This window comes from Otolemur garnettii, unplaced genomic scaffold (assembly GCF_000181295.1).
Source record: "Otolemur garnettii isolate 467f Iridium unplaced genomic scaffold, OtoGar3 scaffold00220, whole genome shotgun sequence".
Classification (NCBI taxonomy): Eukaryota; Metazoa; Chordata; class Mammalia; order Primates; family Galagidae; genus Otolemur; species Otolemur garnettii.
The window spans coordinates 2,073,859-2,098,461 of NW_003852615.1; the positions used below are offsets into that span (position 1 = coordinate 2,073,859).

Genomic DNA, 24,603 nt, shown 5'->3' on the forward strand with positions numbered 1-24,603 from the left:
AAAAGGCAGCACCTTGAGCTCCACTCTAGATCTATTGAGCTGCTTGCAGTCAAGATCCCCAGGTGATCTGCATGAACCTGAAGGTTTGAGAAGTGCTACTTTATCACTATAGTCTTATCAATAGCACTGGCAAAAATTATCTCGTGTAGTCAGTCATAGGACAGTAGGCTTCCAATAAATATAAGATTCATTTCTCATAGTGGGTGATGAAATATTTCTTGTTTCTGCAAATGTGCGATTCTTCCATCTACACTCATGTAAATGTTATAGGGCCTTTTATATTAAAATTAAAATTTGACACCCATTATTTATAATTTAAAGAATTATATATTCACATAATCCTTTCATCATGCCATTCACATAATCATTCATTTCAGCCTTTGTTTCTTTCAATTGATTCTAAGCAAGTTAATACATGTACTAATGTTCTATTTGCTATTTAGTTTCAACAAATATAATTACTTATTTTTCAATTACTCAGATAGCTTCCTGAGACAACTGCTTGGAGAATTGAGTTAGGCAGAGATACTGCTTGAATGCCGGGCCACAAAACCATTAATCTCATTTGTAGTTGTTATATTCTTTGAAGAAACAGTATATTTTTGCTGGTATTAATGACATCATTGTAGCAAACTCAGTACATTTTGTTTTCTGTGTTGGGAAATGATGCATCTCTATTTACTACATCAATTCCCTTCAAACACACCTGTAGTTGAACAAAGTTAGATTTGTTCACTTATTGCAACAAGGGAGAACACAGAGTGTGAGGAACTGAGGATTCTCCTAGAGAGGAAGTTAGAAAGACTTGTTGTCAGATTTTGTCTGTGTTAAACGATTGGGGGAAGGTCCACAGATGTCAGGCTTTGCTCTGGATTGGATGCAGTCAGAAAGGGGGAGTAAACTTGTGACTGGTGTCTGCACAATTTTTCACTAGAAAGCAGGATGAGCAGAGCAATGCTCAAGCTGGGACCGATAACAGAAGCAGCACTTACTCCCGTGAGCAGAATGTGGGGAGGAGGGTGGTGTTTGTGGTTTGCACAGCACTCCTGTGTTTGTCTGCGTCCTGCATCATTACAGATTGGTCTGTATGCTGATCTGATACTGGTGCTCTGTGGAGTTATTAGTGTTCAACAGGAGAACCACACAGCCTACCTGTGGCTGTCAGGCCAGCGCCTGGATGTCAGGGGCTGCTTTTACCAACCCTTAAACACAACTTATCAGGACCTTTAGCAAAAGAATTTTCCACCTTGGCATTTGGTTTCCACATATTCTGTATTAAAAAATCAGAATGTGTGTTCTCAAAAAGATTTCTGTACCACTTTTGGATATAAAGGCTTCATAGAAATTCTAAGTTGGATACTGACTATTGAAATCCCTGGGTCATTCCTGTCTTTTCTGCAGCAGTGAGACAGGATAAAGTGAAGTTTAAAATATCCCAGGAAGTCTGAGATGGGTAGTCATCAAATATATTCTTCCCTGTTTTCAGACTATTTGCCCAAGTCTTTCCTTAGTGCTGTGTTTTGTGATTTTGTTAGTTGGAATTGCGTTTGTATTTAACCTTCTATAAAGCATTATATATTTAAGTAGGGTTGATCGGTTTTGATATCCTTGGCAAATTTAACTTGCCTTAAAATATATAAAATGAATCATAAAAATCTGCTTCATAGCTACATACCAGAATGTAAAATTATTTATAAATTTTGTATTAAAGGAAATTGGCCATACTTGAGAAATACTTAAGTGCTTGTGACAATCTTTCAGAAATAGTCTTTCTGACTGGCTTGAATTGGTCTTATGTTCTACTGGAAGGTGGCCTGGCCAGTTAACTATGATCTCAGTGTTGTGAGTTTTAGAAAAGCCCTCAGTATCTTCCACCCTCAGATGAATTGTGCATTTGCACACATGCTTGTTGGATCATTTCTCCACTGGAATAATATAATTTGGCTTTGCATAGTTTTCTTCTAGTAGATTCAAAGGACAATGGATATCCCATTGTACTGATCCTCCCAAAGCCCCTGGAAGCCAACAGAGTTATCTTCTATTATATTAAGGAGATACATGAGGAACTTAACTCTGCATGGGTAAAAGAGCCAAATTAGACTGATTCATTGCTTTTCTTCTCTTCTTCAGTATTTTAAAATTAAAGTGAAATAATTCTTTATAACTTGCTGTGAAAAATTGAAAACTGCTTTTACAACCAAAAGAATTACATGTTTTTTAGTGGGACTGTGTGCTTTCCAGATATGCCATGTAAGAAATGGTATGTGACCTGTTAAGAGTGTGGGGCTGGTCCCTGCAGTTTATTCTCCCTGGGAATGTGAGCACTGATCTGTGAACCATAGGGTGAAACAGAGCTGGGTGAATAACCAATTCATATATTTCCCAGTTAAATAACTTAACTTTCCCCACCTATAAAATGGAGATAACATAAAAATTTTCACCAGTTATTATGTCTTAGAAATAATGTATAACTCTCTTAATGGAATGTGCAGTATATAATTATGGGGTGCCCTGCTATCATTTCCTTGATACAGTAGAATCTTGCACTTCCTGCATTCCCTGCATACCAAACTGCCCGTCCATACTTCCTAATAGTTTCATGGAGTCAGTCATAGTAATAACAGCAGCAATTATGTTTTTAAAATTATTAGAAGAGGAGAGGGGAAAACTCATCATTTCATTTGAATAAAAATTTGAAATCAATGGACAGAGTGTTAGCACAGAGGTCCTGCCACTCCTTGGGAATAGCCTGATGATCTATTAACCTGGAAAAGGATGGTGCCTCCATCACTCTCCGATCAGAGTAGCAGCTTGAATCACTCTGCACACTGGTTCTGAGGCCCTGCTGTGTTTCCCGTGGGCTTCGGGGGTGGGAGAAACAACATAGATATAGCGAATTTATCCCACAGGAGGAGCATTTGTGTGCCTTCTAAAGACCCTGTATGGCTTGGGGATAGGGATGGAAATGAGTTTTTTGCTTCCGGTTTGACAATGCCATCAGAATTAAGCCTCCTTAATTTACTCAATCATCTCCTTAAAAGACTTTCATTTTGTAGGAGGATTTCAAAAGCCAGTGAAGAAAATGGTTGCAGATCCACAATGATTCTGTGTTTGATTTCATCCTTAGACAATCCTCCTGCCTCTTTCTCCCTCAAAGTGTCCAGACAAACTAAGTTTTCCTCCAGATTTACTGTGACATTACTAAGACAGTAATTATTTCTCCTCACACCATAAGCAGTTATCTTTCAGAGACTTCCCTTGACAGAGGGTCAGATCCAAGGAAGGTTGGCCTCAGTCTTTCCACTAGAATCTGCTTTGGGAGCTTCCTTTAGGGTTCATCACCTATTATTTTTAGCTCTAAATTCCTTCAGTGCTCTCTGGAATGGTAGTGAATTACAGTATGTCTTTAAGGTCTGTAAATTATTTTAAAGGCTTGAAAGCTGAAGTGGTCAGCATGCACAGGGAGCCGTGTATTGCTTAAGAAGTTTTGGCAGCAGGTAGTTTGATCCAAGTGTTTGAAAAGAGGTAAACTCTACATTTGGACCTTCCTGCCTGCCCTGTGAGGTGTTGATTAGCATGGATCTGGCCCACCCAACTGGATGAAACCCTGGAGAGGAGAAAACCCAGGAATGAGAGGAGGTGTTGATGCTTGGAGAGCAGGGAAAATGGAATTCAAACCCAGCAGATGGTTTACAGATTTACGTGGCCTCTTTAGAGATTTATAGCCACGGCCTTTGATTTTATTTCACAAACATTTTCTTCCAGGCAATACTTTCAAAGATTTCAAGGCCAGCTAGAAAGGTACTTTGTTTTTCCATAACCTTAGAAATTATTAATACATTTAAGTGATACTTAGAAGTCTTTATGTGGTGTTGTGGGTTTTTTCCCCCTTCTAGCTGCTTTTTGGGGGGATATATTTTTTTCATTACTTCTTCATATGTATTTTTAGAATTCTATTTCTGAGGCAGGGCATGGCCCTGAAAGCATATTATAGGTATTTGTGTAATAGATGAAGAGATTCGTGTATCATAAAGTAATTAGAGCACATGTTCATTTGGTCTCCAAACCAAGCCAGAAAGTCATTTATTCTTACAAAGAGTTTAAACTACCGAACCGTCCAACTCACTATTATTCATTATACTGAACATCTTGCAGATTAATTCCATGGAGTATCTGCCATGTATTAGGCTCTGGAGTAAATAAACCTCAGCGTGCCTAACAAGCAAGATAAACCCAAGTTCTGTGTTAATGAGGGCTTTGGTCTAAGCATTGATGTTTCAAAAGGAAAGTCTTTCATATAGTGAAACATTCAGAGAATTTGAATGAAGTAAAATGATGACGTCTTGATGACTTGAAATACTTTGGGTGCCCTCACGTATTTCCAGAAAAAAACATCAGGTTATTTCTACTGCAGACTTTGCATTTAATTGGTTGTTCAAAGCAAACATGTATCCTGAACAAAACATCACTTTAACAAACATGGCTTTAGGAAGCGATTAAACAAATGGCGGTAGAGATGACTTCATATTATTATTTTTCTTTGAACAATCCAAAAGTAAAATTTAGTTATCATAAAATTTAATTACTGGTTTTTGAAAGAAACCAATACTGCTTTTTATAACCTTTGAATTAAATTGCTTATTTTACTTGCGGCATTTGATTCCTCCTAAAACTTTTGGTCCCACATATGTTCTGTGAATGCAAGATCAAGACTAGGTGATGTCGAGCATCTACTGCAGGAAACATAGGTGACAGAGGTTTGCTTCTAAACAATAATGTCTGGTAGCATGTGCACTGTCTAGAAACAAAGGGTCCACCCCAACTCAGCAGTTTCATAGCTTTTAAGAAATTTTACTCTGGTATAGATGTACATAGAGAGAGCTTTTAAAAAAATCAAGTGTTGTTGACTTTTAGAGAAATGTTCAGAAAACCCCGTGTCCACACTGTCCTCTCCTCTGACATCTTTCACTTCTGAGTCAAAAGATCTTGCTTAGATCATGAAGGAAAGAAGTAATGATATGCTTCTCAAAACTGCCCAAACAACCTAAAATCCTGAATGAGTGGTATTTGTGGGAACTTAGCACATGTTTTCTTTACTTTTCAACTCTCAGGAATTACAAGGATAGAAATATCGAGGACCAAGTCTGCTGGCCAATGTGTTAGTTTAATCATAAGTAGGTGTAAGGATTTGTTTGGGAGTTAAGAGATCCCTGAGAACTGAGACCTTCCAGGTCTGAACCACAATGGGAGTTTCTTTCCCCCAATAAATGCTGGGTGAGAATAACTTGAGGGAAGATAACAGCCTGGCTGGGAACCTCCAGAATGAAAAGGAATTATAAATATGAAACATAAGTTTTTAAAAAGGTGAATGAACATATCATCATCTCTTGGAATAAAAATACAGAATATAGGCTAATTGGCCCAATAACACTAGATGAAAGAGAGACTTGGGAGTTAGGATAACATAAAGACAGACAAAAGCAATAATATAAACAAACACAAAGCTAGTAAGTCATCATTTCTTTTCTAGTGTGAGGGGATTAAATACAAGTTGGCAAGTTCTTAATTTATTTAGTAGTAGATCAAGTTGACTTTGCTAGATCCATGACTTGAACTTGGTGTAAGGCAAGCCTCAGATCAGAAGCTGCCAGACTTCTTTGTCCTTTAAGAGATGAATCAGTGCTGGGCACAGTGGCTCATGCCTATAATCCTAAGCAAGAGTGAGTGCCCCACCTGTAGTCCCAGCTACTTGGGAGACTGAGGCAAGAGGATCACATGAGCCCAAGAATTTGAGGTTGCTGTGACCTATGATGCCACAGCACTCAACCAAGTGTGACAAGGGTGACACAGCAAGACTCTGTCTCAAAAAAAAAAAAATTAATCATTCTTATTTTACTGTTAAAATTACACCAAGGCTTAAGAAAATCAAATAGACGTATTTTCAGTGTAATAGAGGTATTCTCAGAAAGGATGCATACTTTGACTCTCCATATTCTTTCTATTTTTGAAGATTTTGTCAAACAGAAGATCACAATTGCAATCTATTTCCTTACTCTTCAGCATGTGGTGCAATATAAAATGCTCTCTTTTCACACGATCTGATATTGTCTTTCCTATAGTTTCAACCAGCAATGATTCACAGTCATTAAGTTGTCGCTGAATTACAAGTAATCGCAATGTGTAAATCTTCTTGTGAGCTCCCTCTTTCTACTTGATTTCTATACAGCTGATTTGAGTGGCTGCGGAGAGTCACATCTACCTCATATGGTTCATGTTTTCTCCACACCTCTCACCCCTGTAGCGACAGCCCTTTTTCATGCTGTTTTTGATTGCAGGTTCAACTCTTATGTGAAAATGAAAATTATCCCTGTATGAAACTGATTCAATCTTTATGTTTACCCTCATCCTACTTTCTTCATTTTATGTAGAATAGAAAATTAATCTTTAAATCCACCTCGATGATAGAAGGGCTCTGGGCTCCGCAGAAGAACACAGAAAGCTGCCTCTAGGTAAACGTCAGGAAGGATGGTGCCTGCAGAGTCCCGTCTCAGCCCCGCTGTCCCGGGTCCTGCTGATAGATAGGGTGGAGAAGGCGCGGAAACTGACAGTTTCAGTGTGTGACTGGTGGCGATTGTCTGCACTGCTGTAAATCTCAACTTGATTATCTAGAAAATGGAGATAAGACCCCATTATCTGTAGGATGGGGGAATTGCTTCCCTCACTGATTTGTCGGGGGTGTTGAGAGAGTTGAGTAGCTGACATCTGGGAAAGTGTTGTACATACTAGGCAGAGCTGTCCCAGCGCACGCTGTCAGGACGTAGATTTTACTAAGCTCAAAGACTAGGCGGTGGACTTTAGGCAAAGAGCCTCAATGTGACTGCTGTTTCCTTCTTTAGAAATCTCTCTCCAAACTGCCATCTGACTTTATTTACGTTTATACTCTTGAAGCTCTGTGATTTCGGGCTGGCATTACTTCACTATAAACATATAGTGCTGTGTTTACATTGAGCAAGAAGGATCAAAAGCAAGTCTTACATGTTAGTGACAAGGCCGGCAGCCGAAATCTGTGCCCACCTACCTCAGACTGTCCCTCAGCCGGCATGAGAACATGTCAGGAAATCTTTCAAAATTCATCAAAACTAACAACTCTTTTGTTTTACCTTTTTATTTTAAAGCAGCTTACGATGTTTTTTCGAGCCCTGCAAGGACAGATGTACCTGAAATACCGGCGTCCCACACAGGTATCCCCACCTTCTCAGTTCTGTCTTTGGATCCTGGGTGTCCTGTCAACACTTGGGGGTTCTCCTTTAGTTTTTGCAGAGTAAAAAAATGTGCAGGGGAGAAATAGCCCTGTGTGTCAGGGAGATGAGTTCTGCTCACTCCTCCCATGGAGTAATTAGATCTTCAGATCTATTAGTAAATAAGCTTTGTTGCACAAGGGAGATGCTGTTAGATTTGGTTGCTACTGTGGAGAGGTAATATAATGGTCTATCATTCTATTGTTCACAATCATTCTAAACAGATTTTAGGAATCTTAGAGTAATAGTTCCCAAGTTGGAATAATTTTGCCCTCCCTTAACCCAGGTACATTTTGTAATGTCTAGAGACATTTTGAGTTTTCACAACCAGGGGAGATGCTGCTAGTATCTAATAGATAGAGATCTAGGGAGATGCTAAACCCCTGTGATGTACGGGACAGCCTCCCATCGCAGGATTATTCAACCCTAAATGTCAGTAGTGCTGAGGTAAGAAATTCTGTTCTGGAATAATCCCATCATTCATCTATAGAAGTTCAATTAGAGCTAATCCTTATCATTCATTTCCTGACTCATCTACCGTGAGTGATCTGAATCTGACAGTCTCTCTAAACAAGCATTTCGCCTGTACCTATGACCGTAGGTACTGTAGTCAGAAAGAATAAGCCTGGTCACTGCCAGGCATAGATATGTGTCTGGGTTTTTTAGTACAGGTAGCTTTATTTGTGTCATTATCAATAAACATAAACAATTTTAAACAGCAGCAGAAAACAAGGAAAAAAAAGAAATAGAATGCCAATGAGGGGGTTCAGTTCACAATTATGCAACAGAAGGGAAGAAACCAGAAAAACCAGGTGAAAACAAGTTGAATGTCTGAAGCACTGTTTTATTATGGTTTCTAATATTTAAAGTTAAATGTAGTTTTTAAAGCGAGCTCATCTTCAGCTCCTAATAAATCATTTTAAAATGTTGGTCAGCAATCCCTCCAGTGTTCTTGACACTTTTCCCCTTATGAGGCATAATTTATGACTCGAGACTTTGTCTTTTATTCCTGGGGCCTTCTACTCCTTTTATAAATGTTGACGTTTATTCCAACAGCAACAAGTGATGCTATTCTGGATTCTGTCCCACCTAAAACTTCTAGAACTCTTGAACAGCCAAGGGCAACACTGGGTAATGTTTTTAACAGAAAAGTCACACTTTATTTTCCATCAAAAAAAAAAAAAAATCCATGCAAATGCTTTTCTTCCAAATGACCATTTCATTCCATCACATCTAACCATTTCTTTCCTATTTCTTAATATCCACGTGTAAATATTTTAAATGCAGCCATCGTTTCTATTCTATTTTGGGCTCTTTCTTTTTTTTTTGGTAACTGTGATGATATTTTCCCTATCCTTATAGTTGTGAAAAGCTTTGAAAACTGCATGGACATTATCACCTGCACCATGTCATGTCTCGTCTTCCTCTCTGTCACCTCACTTCCACGCACTGGATCTGCCTGGAGTCAGTTGCTGAGCAATGATCATTCTAGCTTCCCCCCCCGACTTTAAATCATAATTTCATTCACCAGCTTTCAAGATGTGTGTTTTCCATCCTTAATCATCGTACTTCTAGCATGTGCTTTGTACCATCCAAAAGCATGTTAAGAGTCTTAAAATATTTCATGTTAACTGGAATTATTTGGGGGGATGGGATATTTGTGCTTTCAGCTCCCAGTGAGGTAACGCCATTTGTTCCTCAAAAACCGGAAATCGTTACCAGTCCTGAGATGCAGCCTACACCACCTGGTAAATAATGATATTTCTGTAGTGTATACTTGGAAAAAACATGTAATAAGACAAAGTCATATTGGCTTTTTCAGAATATTTTTATTACTATTTCCCTTTTTTATCTACCGTGAAATTTTTCAAAGAACTGAGTTATCCATCTTACTTAGCCTTATGGTAATCCTCAAAGAATTTTTATGATCTTGATATCTGTACATTTTGAAGAATAATTTCCTTTCAATATTTCTTCAAATTTTGTCAGTCAGAAAAACGGAAGAATTATAAGTGATAATTATTGTAAAATACATTGTTTTTTGTTTAGCACATTTGCATACCACTTGATCATAGTATTTCTCCTAAAGTATAGAGTAAATATTCGCTTAAAGAACACCAGGTAGGCTCTGCAGTCCCGGCCATGATGGAGAAAGATGGGTAAGGAGAGGTAATGCAACTTCCATTTTATAATAGAAAATTATCAGAATAGCGAAGTCCATTAACTCTTAGTGGGAGCAGTAATGAGCTATAGAATTAAAGAAGTTCCAAACTATCCATTCTCTAAATCACAACTGTTTTATTTTTGCGTCTTTCCTGCTATGCAGTGTCATCCTTTTGGATTCTTAAATGGACCTTGTGTCCTGAAATGCCTCAAGTGTGCTCACTCTCTGGTACATTTAATTGAACAATGTAACACCTTTTGATCTGGTCGACTCTTATTGAGAGTCTGCTACAACACACGGTGCTGGGCATTCTGGAGACACAAAGAAATATCACACAGTTCTTATACTCCAGAAGTTTATAATCCGGTACAGCCAGATTGATTCCTGAGAAATATCATTTATCGAAGCTATATTAAATCTTCTTCTTTCAGCTCCCCTACAAACTACATCTATCCCATCTACAGCCAAACGACGCCACAGGCCCAAATTGCCAAGAACCAAACCTGGTAAATGAATGTCTCTTTAACCTTTTAGGATATCTAATTCCAGACTGGTAACATCTTCTCCTTATCATAAAAAGGAGAGAGGATGCTATAGGTGAATTTCTTTATGCAATAGTTAATTAAACATGAATTATTAATGATAAAAAAATGATAATTAAATGTCTCAAATAGGAGTTTACTAAAAATTATGTGGGTTTTTTGTTTTGTTTTGTTTTGTTTTGCATCTGAACTTCTGTGTAAGCCCAGAAACAAGTCCTACCATCACAGCATTATGGAGTGATAACTGTAGTATAACTCATTTTTATATGCATCTATATTTAAGTGTTTTGGGGGCTGACAGTACTTATATTTTGGTGCCTAAAATGTCTTCAGTTTTCCACCAGGACAGTGGCTGAGATGGAGAAGATGTGACTATAGCTTGCACACAGCTTATAATCTTGAGAAAATAAGACATAACCATGAGAGCATAACATGAGATTATATGGCTTATTTCTGAGCCCCAAGGAAGAAAGAGTTGAAGATGCAAACCTCAAAATATAGGTCAAGTCTGGACAGAGGAAAAGGAGAGGGAAGAACATACATGACAGCACAGAGTCTGGACAGTTTAGATAGTTCAGCAGAGTCTGGGCGGTTTAGATAGTTTAGCAGAGTCTGGGCGGTTTAGAGAGCTCATCAATCTGAAAGTGATGTTCTTCATGGTCAAAATATACTCAGAATCCTTGTGGATTCTGCTTATTCCATTATAATATAAATACAATTTCATATGACCTTCACTGTTATGACAGCTTAAAAATTCTTTCACTCATTGTATACTTTGTTAGCTCTGACTCCTAACGATAGCAAGATTTTAAGCAGGTCCTCAGTTGCTCTTTGGAGGATATATTTTTCTAGGTATTTTTTTTAGGGTATCTCAATATTTCTTTTTTCTTTTCCATCACCAGAAAGAACCACAAGTGCTGGAATAATTCCATCTAAAATTTCTAAAAGCCCTGAACCTACATGGACAACACTGGGTAATGATGATATGTCCTAAGTAGACTGTGTTACTCCACTTACCATGGAAAATCCTATAGCCTAGATGTATGTGATGTCTCAATAGCTGTTTAAAAAGGCTCCTTTGAATGATGTGGAGTATCTCTTAGAGTGCTCCAACAGATGGCTGTTGTGGCTGCGGATAGCCGGCCTACGCTTAGTAGATCTGAACTCAGCCTTCAGACATCATCCTTGTCTTCTATCCAATTATTGCATTTGAAGTTGGATTTTATATATAGTGTTTCATTTTTTGAGTAAGGCCCTCAAGTTCAACTTCAGACTTGAAGAACTTTTAATTTTGGTGTTAGTAGAATTTCTTTATGTTTCAGATCATAGCATTATCTCTATGAGTGACGCTATTAATGATTTTAAAACATTGTATGTTTTTTCTGGTGCTTAAACAGTTAGACGCAGCTGAGAAATAGAAAGGGTGCAAATAACTAAGCTGATTTTTTTTTAATCACGGATTAATGTCACGATCTTTACTTTAAGAGTTATTGTGACTTAGTAACGGGCTGTACCTGTCAGGTTAAATGTAATCTTAAAATGTTTTACTAAAGCAAATGAAAGATTATTAACTGCATTTCCATTACATACTTCTCTGTGAACAGACCATCGAATATTTACAAAATATTCAAAAATAAGTTTATTCCACTTAAGGTATAGTTTATTCTTCGGTTTTCCTTCTGTGGTTTTAGACACTGAAATGCCTAAATACTGGTTTATTGATTATTTTGTTTCTTTATTTTTCCAGCTCCCAGTAAAACACAATTTAGTTCTTTGAAACCTAAAATCCCTCTCAGCCCAGAAGTGACCTACACCAAACCTGGTAATTACCCTACCCTTTTCTAATATTCTTGAAATAGGGTTGAAAATTTGTTTTATGCAATTCTTTGGAGCAAGAATTTCTGACTTGTGTTTTGATATTTGTTACATTTTTCCCTGGAAAATGCAAACAATGCAATGAAATGATCTCATCATCAACAGCCCCTGGGACATTATCATAGCCTTGCTCTCAGCTGTGTGGCAGATCTTTGTGTTCATGACCGTCACGTAGAAAACATGCCTAACAACGCAAGTGACTGAGGATGCCCGGGTTGAGGACTAGGAAATAGTTTCCAACACCAAAGTGGCCTGGAATTCCAATCACACTGAACAATACCCTTTGAGCTGGAAAGGGAGGAATGTTTCCATCCTCTCAGAACTCTGCCTTAGTTTGGGGTTTCTCAGTTCTCAGGCTGTAAGACCAAAAAGGCATGGATTTTCCTAATGCTCTGTGACTTCTAAGCTGGCGCTTTCTAAACACTGGCTTCTGTTTACCTCTTAGCACATTTTAATGGTATTTTGCGAAAGAGAAGTCTTTTTCAGAAGAGGATTATTCTATATACAAAGGATGCCTATACACACACACACACACACACACACACACATACACACATGTATTTTAAGAAAGAAAAAAACTGTATTAAAATTGTAACACTCAAGTCATATTTGACTTATGCCATGACTAGAGGTGCCCAAAGATGACTTACGTTCATTGGTATATATTATTACAATTTTAACACATTTTATTCCTTTCTTAAAATGTGTATGCACTATTTTTTGCACCCTCTGTATGTGATTAAAAACAGACAATTCCTTGCATAAGGATTGTGAAACAAATTGAAAGACCAAATCTTCGCTTTTTCTGTCTATCCAACTCCACACGACAGTCTTAAATGTTGACTGATAAGACTGGCGCTGGGAAACTTCATCACTACTCATTGTCATTATCATACAAATTTAAAACCCTGTGCTCTGGGAAGAATGTATTTTTCACTATGGTTCGTGGATTTTGAACTTGCATTTCCATTATTGGCATACTTTCAAAGTAGGATTATTAAATCAAGAGATTTGCTGCTAGTGTAGGCAGGATTTATTTTTGCAATGAAATGGGTAAGGAAGAAAAAGGCAGCTTCTCCAAAAAGGAATTCTCAGAACTCAATTTGCAGCTGTAGGTGCAGACTGAAGGGAAGTAGGGATTAGGCACAAGGAGTGTGGATGCTGTGACCATGGGTGAGGTCTCCACGTCAGGGAAATGGAATGAAAACCTCCTGGTTAGAGAGGTTTTTTGGAGGAAGGATCATGGCTAATAAAACTTAAAAGTCCTAGTAATCACTTAAATCAAAGAACTCTGACAGCTGCATGAGAGAGTGGTTTAATGTACATTTATTAAAAATTCATGTTTATAGGGCTTTAGAAAAAGGTCTAGTAAACAGAGGGCTGTTGCCAAGTAGATCAAGAAATATGACTGTGTGTTTGGGTTGCTGAATTTTAACAAATTTTCTTTAACGTTATTATTATAAGGTAAAATTTGAAAACATCACAAAATATTCCCAAATGTTGTTTACAGTTTATACATAAGTTACATTATTAATTTCACTAGTTTCTAAGCAAAAATTTCCTGGAGGAAATTCATTCATTACTACACACAAGGGTAGAGGGTATATGTTCTCATCATTCTAAGATGTTTGAGAGAGTTCTTCACTTGACATTTCCTTTTAAAACGGGGATAACTACTTGGAAGGTAATGTGTTTATACTCCTTTGATTTCTAAACCTTCTAATCACCTAGGAAAATTCACCCTTTTCGCCCAGCAGCAAGGATAAAGCCCTTCAGAATCCAAGCCTAATCCCGTGCCAACTCAAGTTGGCCTTGGGTGGTCCGAGGCAGCACAGAGTAATGAGTGGATCACTGCAAACCATTGCTTTGGTTTTCGCTTCTTAAATTTTATTTATTTATTTTTATTTAGGGAAGTCCACTTTGATGGCTCCAGTAAAGACTTCTGTACGGAAGAGCAAATAAACCACCAAAAGCTTTTTGATTTGAATAATTGATTGCTTTTCCCAGCCTTCTGCTCCCTCTCCTGTTTTTCCATTTCACTTTCCATACAGGCTGCTTTTCCTTCAGCTTTCCTCATAGTCAAGTTAATAAATTGACATCCTCATTGAGTTGCCCGTTGTTCATCTGCAATTCAGTGCATTTCTCACAGACTGTAGCCACCTGCCCAGGTCCCAACATGTCTACCTCATCCAGTGAAAATTGTTTTCTTCACGGTTTAATCTTTAAGGTGGTAATGACGTTTAGCTCTTCCATCTTCTAACAGACTGGGAAAAAATGGAGAGAGCACCCAGGTACAGGTGTTTCCTTCAAACAGCTTTCTTCCCTGCTGAAGAGGGTTGTATACTGTTCTCATTATTAGTCAAACTTCTACAAGTGAGTTGAGATTGTCTTTGTTTTGTGCTGAAGTGAGCAGCTAAGTCATTGGCAGGCCACTCAACTTTGTGATGGAACGTTTTTATACCTTTAGCCTCAAGACCTTAAGATTGTCAGATAGAGGAAATTTTTGTCAAAAGATGTATTTGCTGATGTTTTTACTAAACGTCAACTTTACTGTGTTTATTATACAGTTGATTTTGAAGCTTAATTGATGGGGCTCCTTATTTGGTCTCAGTCTTGATCAGGGACTCAGAAATGCAGATTTTTCTATATAAAATTTAAAAAATAGCATTCTTTAATATTTGTGAAAACTAAAAGATGCTATGGGTAGCAAAGCTTATAGATTTTGTCACACTCTGAGGAGGTAACTTTATAGAAACAAAAACGTGAAGTCCAACCTCAAAGTTTCAAAATAAGTGTTTGGTGTTTGCTGTTTTCAGGCATGGATGCTTTCTGAATGTTTGTTACATTTCAGGCCTTGATGCTTATTTTCTCCTTTTCTGGTAGAATCTGAGACATTCTCACTCACACACATACAGAACTTTTACTTTGTTATAAGTGCTTCAATCTACTACATCACTATTGCTTTGCCATTCATCTGTTATAGTCTATTTATCAACAGATTCTTGAGAAATTAGAATTTGGGGATTTTTTAATTTTTAATCAATGCCTTTTAACTTTATTCTTTCGCACCTGGTTGGAACTCTTCTATAGTCTCACACAAAGATTTTTCGGCCACAGACATGCTAATGAATGATACTGTCTTTAAATTGCCCCTTCTACTATTAGGCATTGCTTTCAAAAATACGTGAAAATTCTCTACCTACATTATTTGTTGTTATATTTTCTTTTTTGGTTGCTACATAGAAACTATTGTTATAGTTTCTTTTTCAATCACTACTTGTATTCTCGAAACCTGCCCTTCTGCCTGTCCAGCAATATCAGAGACAACTCTTGATAAATGTAATATCGGAAATGTATAAGTAGAAGAATGTTCTGTTAAGATGGTCACTGAATGTGCCCTGTTAATTTCTTTCTATAAGAGAAAAAGTAAAAAAATCTTCACTTTTTCCTCTATTTCAAAAACAAATTGAATTCCTTTTTTATTTTTTTCTTGAAAAAAATAGTTCTTATTTTTGTTCATAGAATAAGAATAAAAATGTCATAACCAAACCACAGTCAGCACGAAGTGTAATTTACTTACTGCCAGTTTAAATGAACATTGGAGGGTTTGTTATCTATTAGAATATTTACATAATAGTGTTCATTCAGCATTTCATGAAATCTGAGACTCCTTTCCTATTGATGACTAACCAAAATGGATTAAATTTCACATGTGAACTAATTTGTTTACCAGCAGTAGATGCTAGTCCATATGGAGAGCCCTAAATGGACACTTGTGGTCCCTCTTAAACTGGAGGTTTAATTCCTACCTTTCATGGAAGGCAGTTAGGTCCAACCAAGCTGGAGATCATTCCACACTAACAGAGCACAGCCATAGTAACAGGTCTGTGGGTCTCTTGCCTTTTCCGACTCCCTGGCAGGAACCTGGTTGTCCTGCAGGGAGCAGAATAGCTTGGGACAAGAAACTCGGAACAACGTCAGGGAGGCCACTTACTACTGGGTAACAGGGCAGTAGCTAAAGATTACTTCTACTGTGGTTTGTGGAGAAGATGTGGGGTGATGGGACTTCATTGTCATTAACTAGTAGAACCTAATCATTCACCAAGGAGCGAACACTGCTCATGATAATGAACACTGAATTTCCATCTTAAACGGTGTCCTCAGCATTGCTGTTGATACTCCTTGCTTTTTTTCAGCCCCAGAATCTCAGACTCAACCACTATCACAGTCAACAATAGGTAATAGAAGGTTCTTTAATGAGTGAAAAAGATAGACATCTTTAACACTCATATGTCCAACTTTGTCCTTACCTTGGGTTATAGATTTTTTTTAATATCAGCTGTCCTTCAGATATTTTTCTAGCCATTTGTCTAAGCCAGCAGTTCTCAACCTGTAGGTCGCGACCCCTTTTTAACAATGAAAATACATTGTGGCATTAGGAAGGTTGAGAACCACTGGTCTAAGCAGATACACTGTCTGCCAGTGTTTGACTAAATAGAGGCTCTGACACAGCCACAAAAGCTGTGATGATTTTGATATGACACGTTCTCTTGTATTTGAGGAATACGTCCTGAGCTTGTTCTAACCTGGTGATTGCCAGTAGAGGATCCTGGCTTCCCTAGGACACGTTTGTGCCTTACCTTTTAGAGGTATTTTTCTTACTTTCAAAACTCTAACATTTGCAGATTTTCTTGAAAAGCACTATGGTCTTTCCAGATCTAAATAGCCTGACGGGTCATTAGGAAATCCATTCAAACAGAAAAATAGAAAAACCAACCCCAATCTTTGTAGCTTCTTTTTCTTCAAAAGAGCAAAAAATACATTCCGGTGCCCGCTTAGCCAATTACCCATATTTTCCTTCATAGCCTGTACTGCTGGTTACTTTATTATAGTCACATGTTCCAAATGAGGATCGTGCCTTTTTTTTTTTTCCATTTCTCTTTCCAGACTTAACTGACTAGCTACATTGTTATTCACTTTGTCTAAAAACACAGGAATCTACTGAAATAGGGAAAGGAACTTCTTATGTGGATAAAAATTTTACCGTTTATATTTGCTTAACCTAGTAAGTAAAATTTAAGCATATTGCATGTTTAAATAAACGTCATCATTTTTCCTTTGATCCTGATTTTTTCTTGATGATTTTTAGGGCCTGGAACACTGGGACCCAAACTTCCAACAACATCGGATAATACAGCTACTGGGTGGCTGACCTTAGTTTCTTTTTTTCCTGTCTATGGACAGAATCACATTAATGACTAAATACGTTAGTGTCTCTCTCTCTGTGTGTGTGTGTGTGTGTGTGTGTGTGTTCTTCCAGAAAAAGTACAAACACTTTAGATATACTTTCTAAACAAACCTATCTCATTTTTAAAAGTTGCCTCCCTTGGAATTTCTGAATTCAAAGCCTATATTGTTGATTTGTGTATTTCTTTTTATGCTAAATGAAAAACTTCTCCTTTTGAATCTTAGCTCAAATAAATCCTAATTTTTATCCCCAATGGCTTCATAAAGCCATTTCTTAGGTTCTTGTTGAACAAATACCTTCACTATTTTTAGGTGACTTTTTTCTCTACGTTGTACAAAACTGTGATAATTTCCATCTCAGATTGGAAGAATAAGGGAAACTCTTGAGTAGTTTCTTGATCTTTGGCAAGAAAAAATTATTTAAGATCACATTTAACTGGTACATAATGATAGAAAGTTACCAAACAGATGGATTTGTGTCCATACTAAATCAAAGAGCTCAAATGTGCTTCTAAGATAAATATTTATTATCAGTTTGTAGAGCCACCCTTCCTATGTTAACTGGCTCATTTTCTTTCTTCAGCTCCACCAAAGACCAAACGACCAGGTCGTCGCCCCCGCCCTAAAACCACACGTAGTCCAGAAGTGCCCAAGTTCAAACCTGGTAAATGTGATGATGTTCAGGGTTCTATTTATCATTGAAAGTAGAATATAGCAGGTTCTAATTTAGTAGTTATCAGCTACTTAAGTAGCTGGGCTTTGGGAACCATTGGGGTTCATTTTTATGTTAGAGAATCTGTATTTATTTTATATATTCATATATACACCTATTTTATCATATATTCATATTTTAGTTGTTATAATATTAGTAGAAAGCTGGCCCATTAAGTGGATTATAAAAATAAGACACCTTAAAATCTTACATGTGAGGTTGGACACAGTGGCTTACACCTATAATCCTAGTATTCTGGGAGTGTAAGGCAGATAGATTGCTTGATCTCAGGAGTTTGAGACCAGCCTGAGTGAAGTGAGACCCTGTCTTTACTAAGAATAGAAAAACTAGCTGGGCATTGTAACAGGCACCAGTAGTCCCAGCTAGTTGGGAGGCTGAGGCAAAAGGATTGCTTAAGCCCAAGAGTTTGAGGTTGCTGTGAGCTATGATGCCATGCACTCTACCCAGGGTGACAAAGTGAGACTCTGTCCCCCCCCAAAAAAGAAACTTTTACATGCAATACATATTCAAGGCAGATGAGTGTGGGACAGCAATAAGGAAAAGAGGTAAAAGGGAAAAATAAAAAAGAAAATCACTTTGAGAACAAGTGCACAGTTTAGGGAGAGCATCCTAGCGTGAGGCAAAACGTTTCCTTCCTCAAGGTGCCACTTCTGGATATAATTGGTGCTTCTGGTTTTTTGCTTCTGTAGCTCTGGAACCTGCCACAGTACCACCGGAGCCCTCGGTGCCCACGATTGGTAATTCTGCCGCCCGCAATTGCTTTCACAGATTGTCACATTTGCTTTGCCCACGCTGCACCCCAGGCATAACTGCTGTTCTGCCACCCGTGACAATTTCATCCCACATCCCTCATGTTTCCTATCTGGGTCTGAAGACCATAAAGATAGGAGAGTTCTCTAGAACAAACCCATGTGTTCCTGCAGGGAAGGTCTGTGGTCTTGGACAGATCTTCCTGGTTCTCTGCTCACCATCTGTCTTTCTATCCCATGTGTCCTATCACATTTGAGAAAGACATAGGCACTTTCTCAGATGGGGACTTCTGTCCTCCTCCTGGAATGAAGAAATGGCAAAATGTTATTCCACTACCATGGTTAACATTTCATTGCTTTACTCATTCAACTGTGTGAGACTTTCTCTCTTTCAAAAAGCTGCATGAAATGATGGCTTCTTCAATTGTTCTGTTTCTTTGAAAAATATTTTTGACTATTATGTTTGGATAACTAAAAGCACAAAGACTGTTCTTGGTCTAGGCTCCAATACAAAACTAGTTATAGTCTTTGCAACATGAGAAAAAAAGTCTCAAGATGATTTCATTGCCTTTAGTACTAATACTGTTTGATTATAATAATTTCATTATAATTTCTCAGCATTCACAATCAATCTGTCTCTGCTCTACCTTAGAACATTCCAGAAATCAGTAGCCATGTAACAATTTCTCAAGTGTAATTTCAAGTGTTTGTGGATTATTTTAATATGTAACTTTCACATTTCTAACTTACTGTTTTTATACTGGGAAAAACCTATCAATCGAAGAAATAGAACTAATATACTTTGTACTTTTTGGACTTATGTAAATTTTATGATAGTTCTCATTACTTTTGCTCAAAGACACATTTTGAGCAAGATTTTTTCTTTCAGGAAAAACTAATGATGCAAGTATTGTAACTAAAATGGACACCTTTTATACCCTCTCCATACCCCAGGAATTAATTTTTAATGTTCACTGAATTCATACAGTATCTTCACTTTATATATATATCCTTATTTTGAGCAGTCACAGCTATCACCATTATGCTAATTTTAATACCTTTTTCTTTAGCATCAAAACCATCCAAGAGACCTAAAACCACTCCCAGACCAGATGCACCTCAAATCCAGCCTGGTAATCACTGCTTTCAATGAATTGATCTGTAAATAGGAAAACAGTATGTACGTGAAATTCATCTTCACATTCGCAGCTAAGCTAATTTTGGGACTTCTTCTTCTTCAGATTCAAAACCACCAAAGCAATTACTTCCTAAGCCCCAAACCACAGAAAAACCAGACACGCCACCAACTAAATCTGGTAAATGTAATTTTCAGTGCTTAAGCTCAACATTTTTACTGCAAACATTTTCGGCGATGTTTCCAACCTGTCATGTCATATAAAGCATAGAAACCCAAAGACCATGATTTTGTTCATTATCACATTGATGTTTTACACACTAAACGAAGAAATCCAGTGTGGTAAATTAGTAACTTTTACACCTGAATGACAGATTCCATTTTCTTAAAGCATTTTCAAGTCTTGTTTTCTGAACTTATAATAAATAGAAACCTGATTTTTCTGTATCTAAAACATTCTTTAAAGTGATTTTAGTAACCACTAGTAGACAGTTCACACAGAAGGCTGACACTGGTCTTTCTTTATAGGTACAGCTTGAAAAAAAGACCTGCTAGTTTGGATTGGCTCCCTCTAAAATACCCTATTGGCATTTTAAACAGTAACTATTGAGTGATTTTTTTTACCACATAACAATTCTGAAAATTTAATTTACAGAATTGAATGATTGAAACTTTCTCCTAAGATTCCAATTAATATAAAATTTTAATTTGCTAAGAGAGCAAGCATCTCTCATAAGCTTATCAAAAAGGGAATTTATATCAATTTAGAATAAACCAGGCTCTGTATCCTCTGAGTTTAGTGAGTACCTAAAAGCTTAGACTTTATTACTTATGTGTTTGTTTTTTATGATGCAGTCTTTGACCCTGTTCCATCCGAAACTGACGCTCCCTCACTGACCAGAGGTAATGACGTTTTCTTTCTTCTAGGCTGATATTTCTCTGGCCTTGCCCCTCTCATCTCTTGTATTCTCTTGTACGCGCAATTGTTACTCACCTAATTTTCATTCGTTTCTAAAAACGGTTTACTGTTGTCAACAAGGATCCTTTTAACATCAAGTTAGGCATTCCTGAATCTGCTGCCCAGCTCATAACACCTGGACATTATTCTTTCTTTGATCAGCTTTGGGGACATTCAGATGGCTCACAGCACTTTGATTCTGTCATGAGTCACAGATGTACTGTCCATCCTTCAAGCAAAAACATTTTTGAAATCTCTGCTACTGTGTGTGTAGCAAAGAAAAAGCTGGTTGGATCCTGTGATGCTACATAATTGTCTCTTTCTTGCAAAAGTCTTTTCTTCCTTGATTCCGTACTATTCCAGTGCATCTGGATCTTTCTGTTGCCAAATGTGTCTTGTGATGCTAATTTGCAAACAAAATAGAAATTCACTGGTTGGTTTGAAGGCAATTGCTTATAAATATAGCTTGTGTCCTGTTGTCCTGGCTTCCTCTTCTGTATGCCATTAGTTCAGAAGATGCTCTCAGATGTGGTTTAAACCAACTTCGTGCTATGATGTCTTGAGCAATCAGGGAAAGTCAGTCTCTGCATAAATGCTTAAGGGTTTTTGGTGATGAGATGCTTGAGGGTTACATTTAACCTTCTGGATTTAATGAAAAATAAATGGAGACTAATTTAGTAGCAAAAAGTTCAGATTCCTAATTAGTTTCATATCCATGCATAATCATTTCAGAATATTATAGAGATCCTATTCCTCCAGGCAAAAGGTTGAATTATTGTCTTTCTGATCATCTTTTTTCCTTACTTGGATAATTATTTCATGATTATCCATTTGAAGTAAATGAATAAATCAAGAGTAAGAAGCAATGCCATATTTATTAAGAAAAAGCAAGAGTTTATCTTCACTTAACTCTCTCAGATTGGCAAAGACATTTTCTAATTCTCCTCACAACCACCACCATCAAAACTAATAATGACGGTGAAAACCTTTCAAATGCCACAAGAAGCTTTTGCAATAATCTTTCAGAGTAATTTAAAATTACATATCCAACAACTGAGACTTTTTGGAGTTAAGTTTTGATACAGTCAGAGAATCACACACAGAAAAATACTTTTCATTGCCTTAAAGAGATGCACATGGCAAAGGCTGTGGCTATTTTGTGAGGTAAATGGATGGGAGAGGATGGCCAATAACTAGAGAAAAAAATTCTATTTTCCCAGAGTTTAGAAATGTTTTACAAACATTACAGGCCTTGCAGGGTTAAGAAGAATCATTTTCAAGATAATTTTCTTTTTCTATACTTCTTAATCTCCATCACTTATTGCCTTTGGTTAGTTCCTGCCACAGACATTGAACCTGTAACTCTGAGACCTGAGGCTCCAGTGACAACACTAGGTAATGACCTTTCACATCTTTAAGCCTGTGCTGCTTCTGCTGGTCACCCAGTCTATTCCATCTTCGTATGTGTCAGGGGTTTTCTCTTTCATAAGATTTTTTTCAAGCTCTTGTTACTCAACTGTGTTCTTCATTTAGAATGTATTGAAGATGCTTAAAATAGTTACTTGGATATAAGCCTATAGACAGCTAGTGAAGAACATCAAACTCCCATTTTTCTCATTATCCAGTTTTATTTATGCTCTACACAGCCTATGATTCTGCCAAAGTGGTGTTCTATATTCAAGCTCAATTTCAAATACAATTGAAAGTTTACGTACCATAGACATGAATTATAATTCTATAGGCACCTCGCTTTCTGTTGTATCAAAATATGCAGGGCATTTTTATTGTCTCCCAACTATTCTAGGAAATGAAATGTGCTTGTCCTAATGATTTTAATGGAATGTATGCCTAAGCCGGGTAATTTCTAAGTACACTCTCCTAAAAGCACGTGAGCCTGCATCCCTCTCTAATGTGACATCAACATAGCTCCCTAGGGTTAAGGCCCTCTTAACACATGTACACACTCACATATACATATGTGTGTGTGTGTATATGTGTGTGCATAGGTATTTTTTTGCATATAGATGACCAGAAGAAAATTCTAAACCAAAGAGACAAATTTCTCAAGACTCAAGAAAACCTAGGAAAATTTTAGAAAACCTAGGATCATGTGCAATCTTTTCTTCAGTTTCTGGAGTCGTAAGGCCACAATAACCAGTTTCCTTTCTTTAGCTCCAAAAACATCGCAACGAACAAGAACACGCCGTCCCCGTCCCAAACATGAAACCACACCACGCCCAGAGACACCTCACACCAAACTAGGTAAATAATATGCGGTTCTTGTTCCCTCTGGAACCTCGTTGGATATGACCACCTAGTAACTCCTATAACCCTTAAGGGTAAAGATCTAAGTTATGGGAAACACCTGGTACCAGCAGGATGCTGTGGCCAATACCTGCGATTTCCCTGGTGCCCGGGTATTCTATTTGCATCTCTGAAGGTCAATTACATTTTTCCCTTTGGTTCTGGCTCAGCAAAAACTTAAGTAGTTAGGTATCCAGTTACCATATTTAGTTCAGTTTGTCTTGCATTTTATTAAATGCCACATTTGCATCTGTAAGAAATGTTTTAGAAATGACTCAGCTTAGTTGAAGGAGGAGGATGCTTTTGTATGAAACTGTTCATAGATATAAAAGAAGGTGGAGAAAAGTAAATATTTATCGAGTTTTACCAACTGCTAGGCACATTGTTAATTCTTAGAGAAGAAAAAAAAACCCGTGGGCCAATAAATGTATTATGGACCTTGAAATCTGTGGAGTTTGTAGATTTGTTGGTTGCTAAGCAGGAATCATACAGAGGCAAGAAGGTGTGTAGGCAGCAGCAGCAGGACAGGAGTTAGAAGGGCGGCCTGGTTATGAGAAAAGCAACATTTCTTTAGCTGGACTGTGGCGCTATTTGGGGGTGGGTCTACAAAGAGCACCTCCACTGTCTGACTTTAGTGACTGTAGCTGAACCAGTGCGGGCAGCATGCTCGCCTAGCTTCAGGGTCAGTCTTTTTCTGTCCTGATAACAGAGAGGTGCACCCACAACTTTAGTGGGATTAATGACCTTCTGTGTCCAGCTCTCTGTACACCTGTGTTTGGACAAAGTTTGGACTTTTTTTTCGGAAAAAGTCTTGGCCTTTTTCCAAAGTGGGCTCTCGACAAAGTAGAGCATTGTCTATTTTGGGTATTCGTCACTGTGTCTGTTTAAATACATCAATTGCATCTATCGTGACAGAGTGCTTTATTTTGTAGTCTGTAGTGTTCTACAGTGTTATTAGAAATTGTGCTTTCACATTCTTTTCTCATAATCGTTCAGTATAATGTTATTAAAAGCTGCCTGAAGATGTTTCTAAGCAGGCCTTTCTACTATAACATGAGATAATATCAAAACAAGAAAAACTGGTAGCTAACAATGTAGAGACGCTAAGGATGTGTTGATTTCATAAGAACCAATACCTATGTGCCCTCACTTGAGAACTTCAAAATGTTGCTTGTTGGCTGCAGAACCAACGCAACAATGGTGAAGTTAAGTTTTTTCATTTTTAAGAGGATTTGAGGACTTTTCTCTTGTGCTTAATATTTATTTTTTAATTGCTTTTGACCATTTTTTGCAACAGACTTTGGACCTGTTACTCCTGGAACTACTTTAGGTAATGACACTTTATGACCTTTGGCAAGTGCTTTTCCTCACTTGTTGTCAAACTTAGCTATGGTGCTGTACAGATGATTGTCACCTCTCTCTTCTTATCCTTTCCTTGTATTCATTTTAAAATATTGAAGGCTTTCTTACTTTTTAACAAAAATGAGCATGGGCTTAATTCAAGATAGCTGTCTTCTCTGTGTCCCAGCCTAGAGCTGTATCATGTCAGTCTGAGTCTCTGAAAGGTACTGTTTGTTAGAGCCACGATCCCACTATGA

General features: G+C 37.5%; 1 protein-coding gene across 3 annotated transcripts in view; it reads left to right on the top strand.

Moving 5' to 3' along the window:
- ABI3BP (ABI family member 3 binding protein) overlaps window positions 1-24,603 on the top strand; it is a 233,430-nt gene that overhangs the window by 123,716 nt on the left and 85,111 nt on the right. For 2 of the 3 annotated variants that reach the window (XM_023508061.1, XM_012812736.2), the window contains exons 13-18: window positions 7,176-7,241; window positions 8,355-8,429; window positions 8,969-9,046; window positions 9,894-9,968; window positions 10,907-10,978; window positions 11,752-11,826. In XM_023508061.1, coding sequence (XP_023363829.1) covers window positions 7,176-7,241; window positions 8,355-8,429; window positions 8,969-9,046; window positions 9,894-9,968; window positions 10,907-10,978; window positions 11,752-11,826 — 441 coding nt within the window. Of the gene's footprint in view, window positions 1-7,175; window positions 7,242-8,354; window positions 8,430-8,968; window positions 9,047-9,893; window positions 9,969-10,906; window positions 10,979-11,751; window positions 11,827-16,075; window positions 16,128-18,548; window positions 18,584-19,678; window positions 19,742-20,598; window positions 20,647-22,036; window positions 22,097-22,873; window positions 22,964-24,302; window positions 24,336-24,603 lie in introns of all 3 variants that reach the window. The other variant, XM_023508060.1, reaches the window with a different exon arrangement.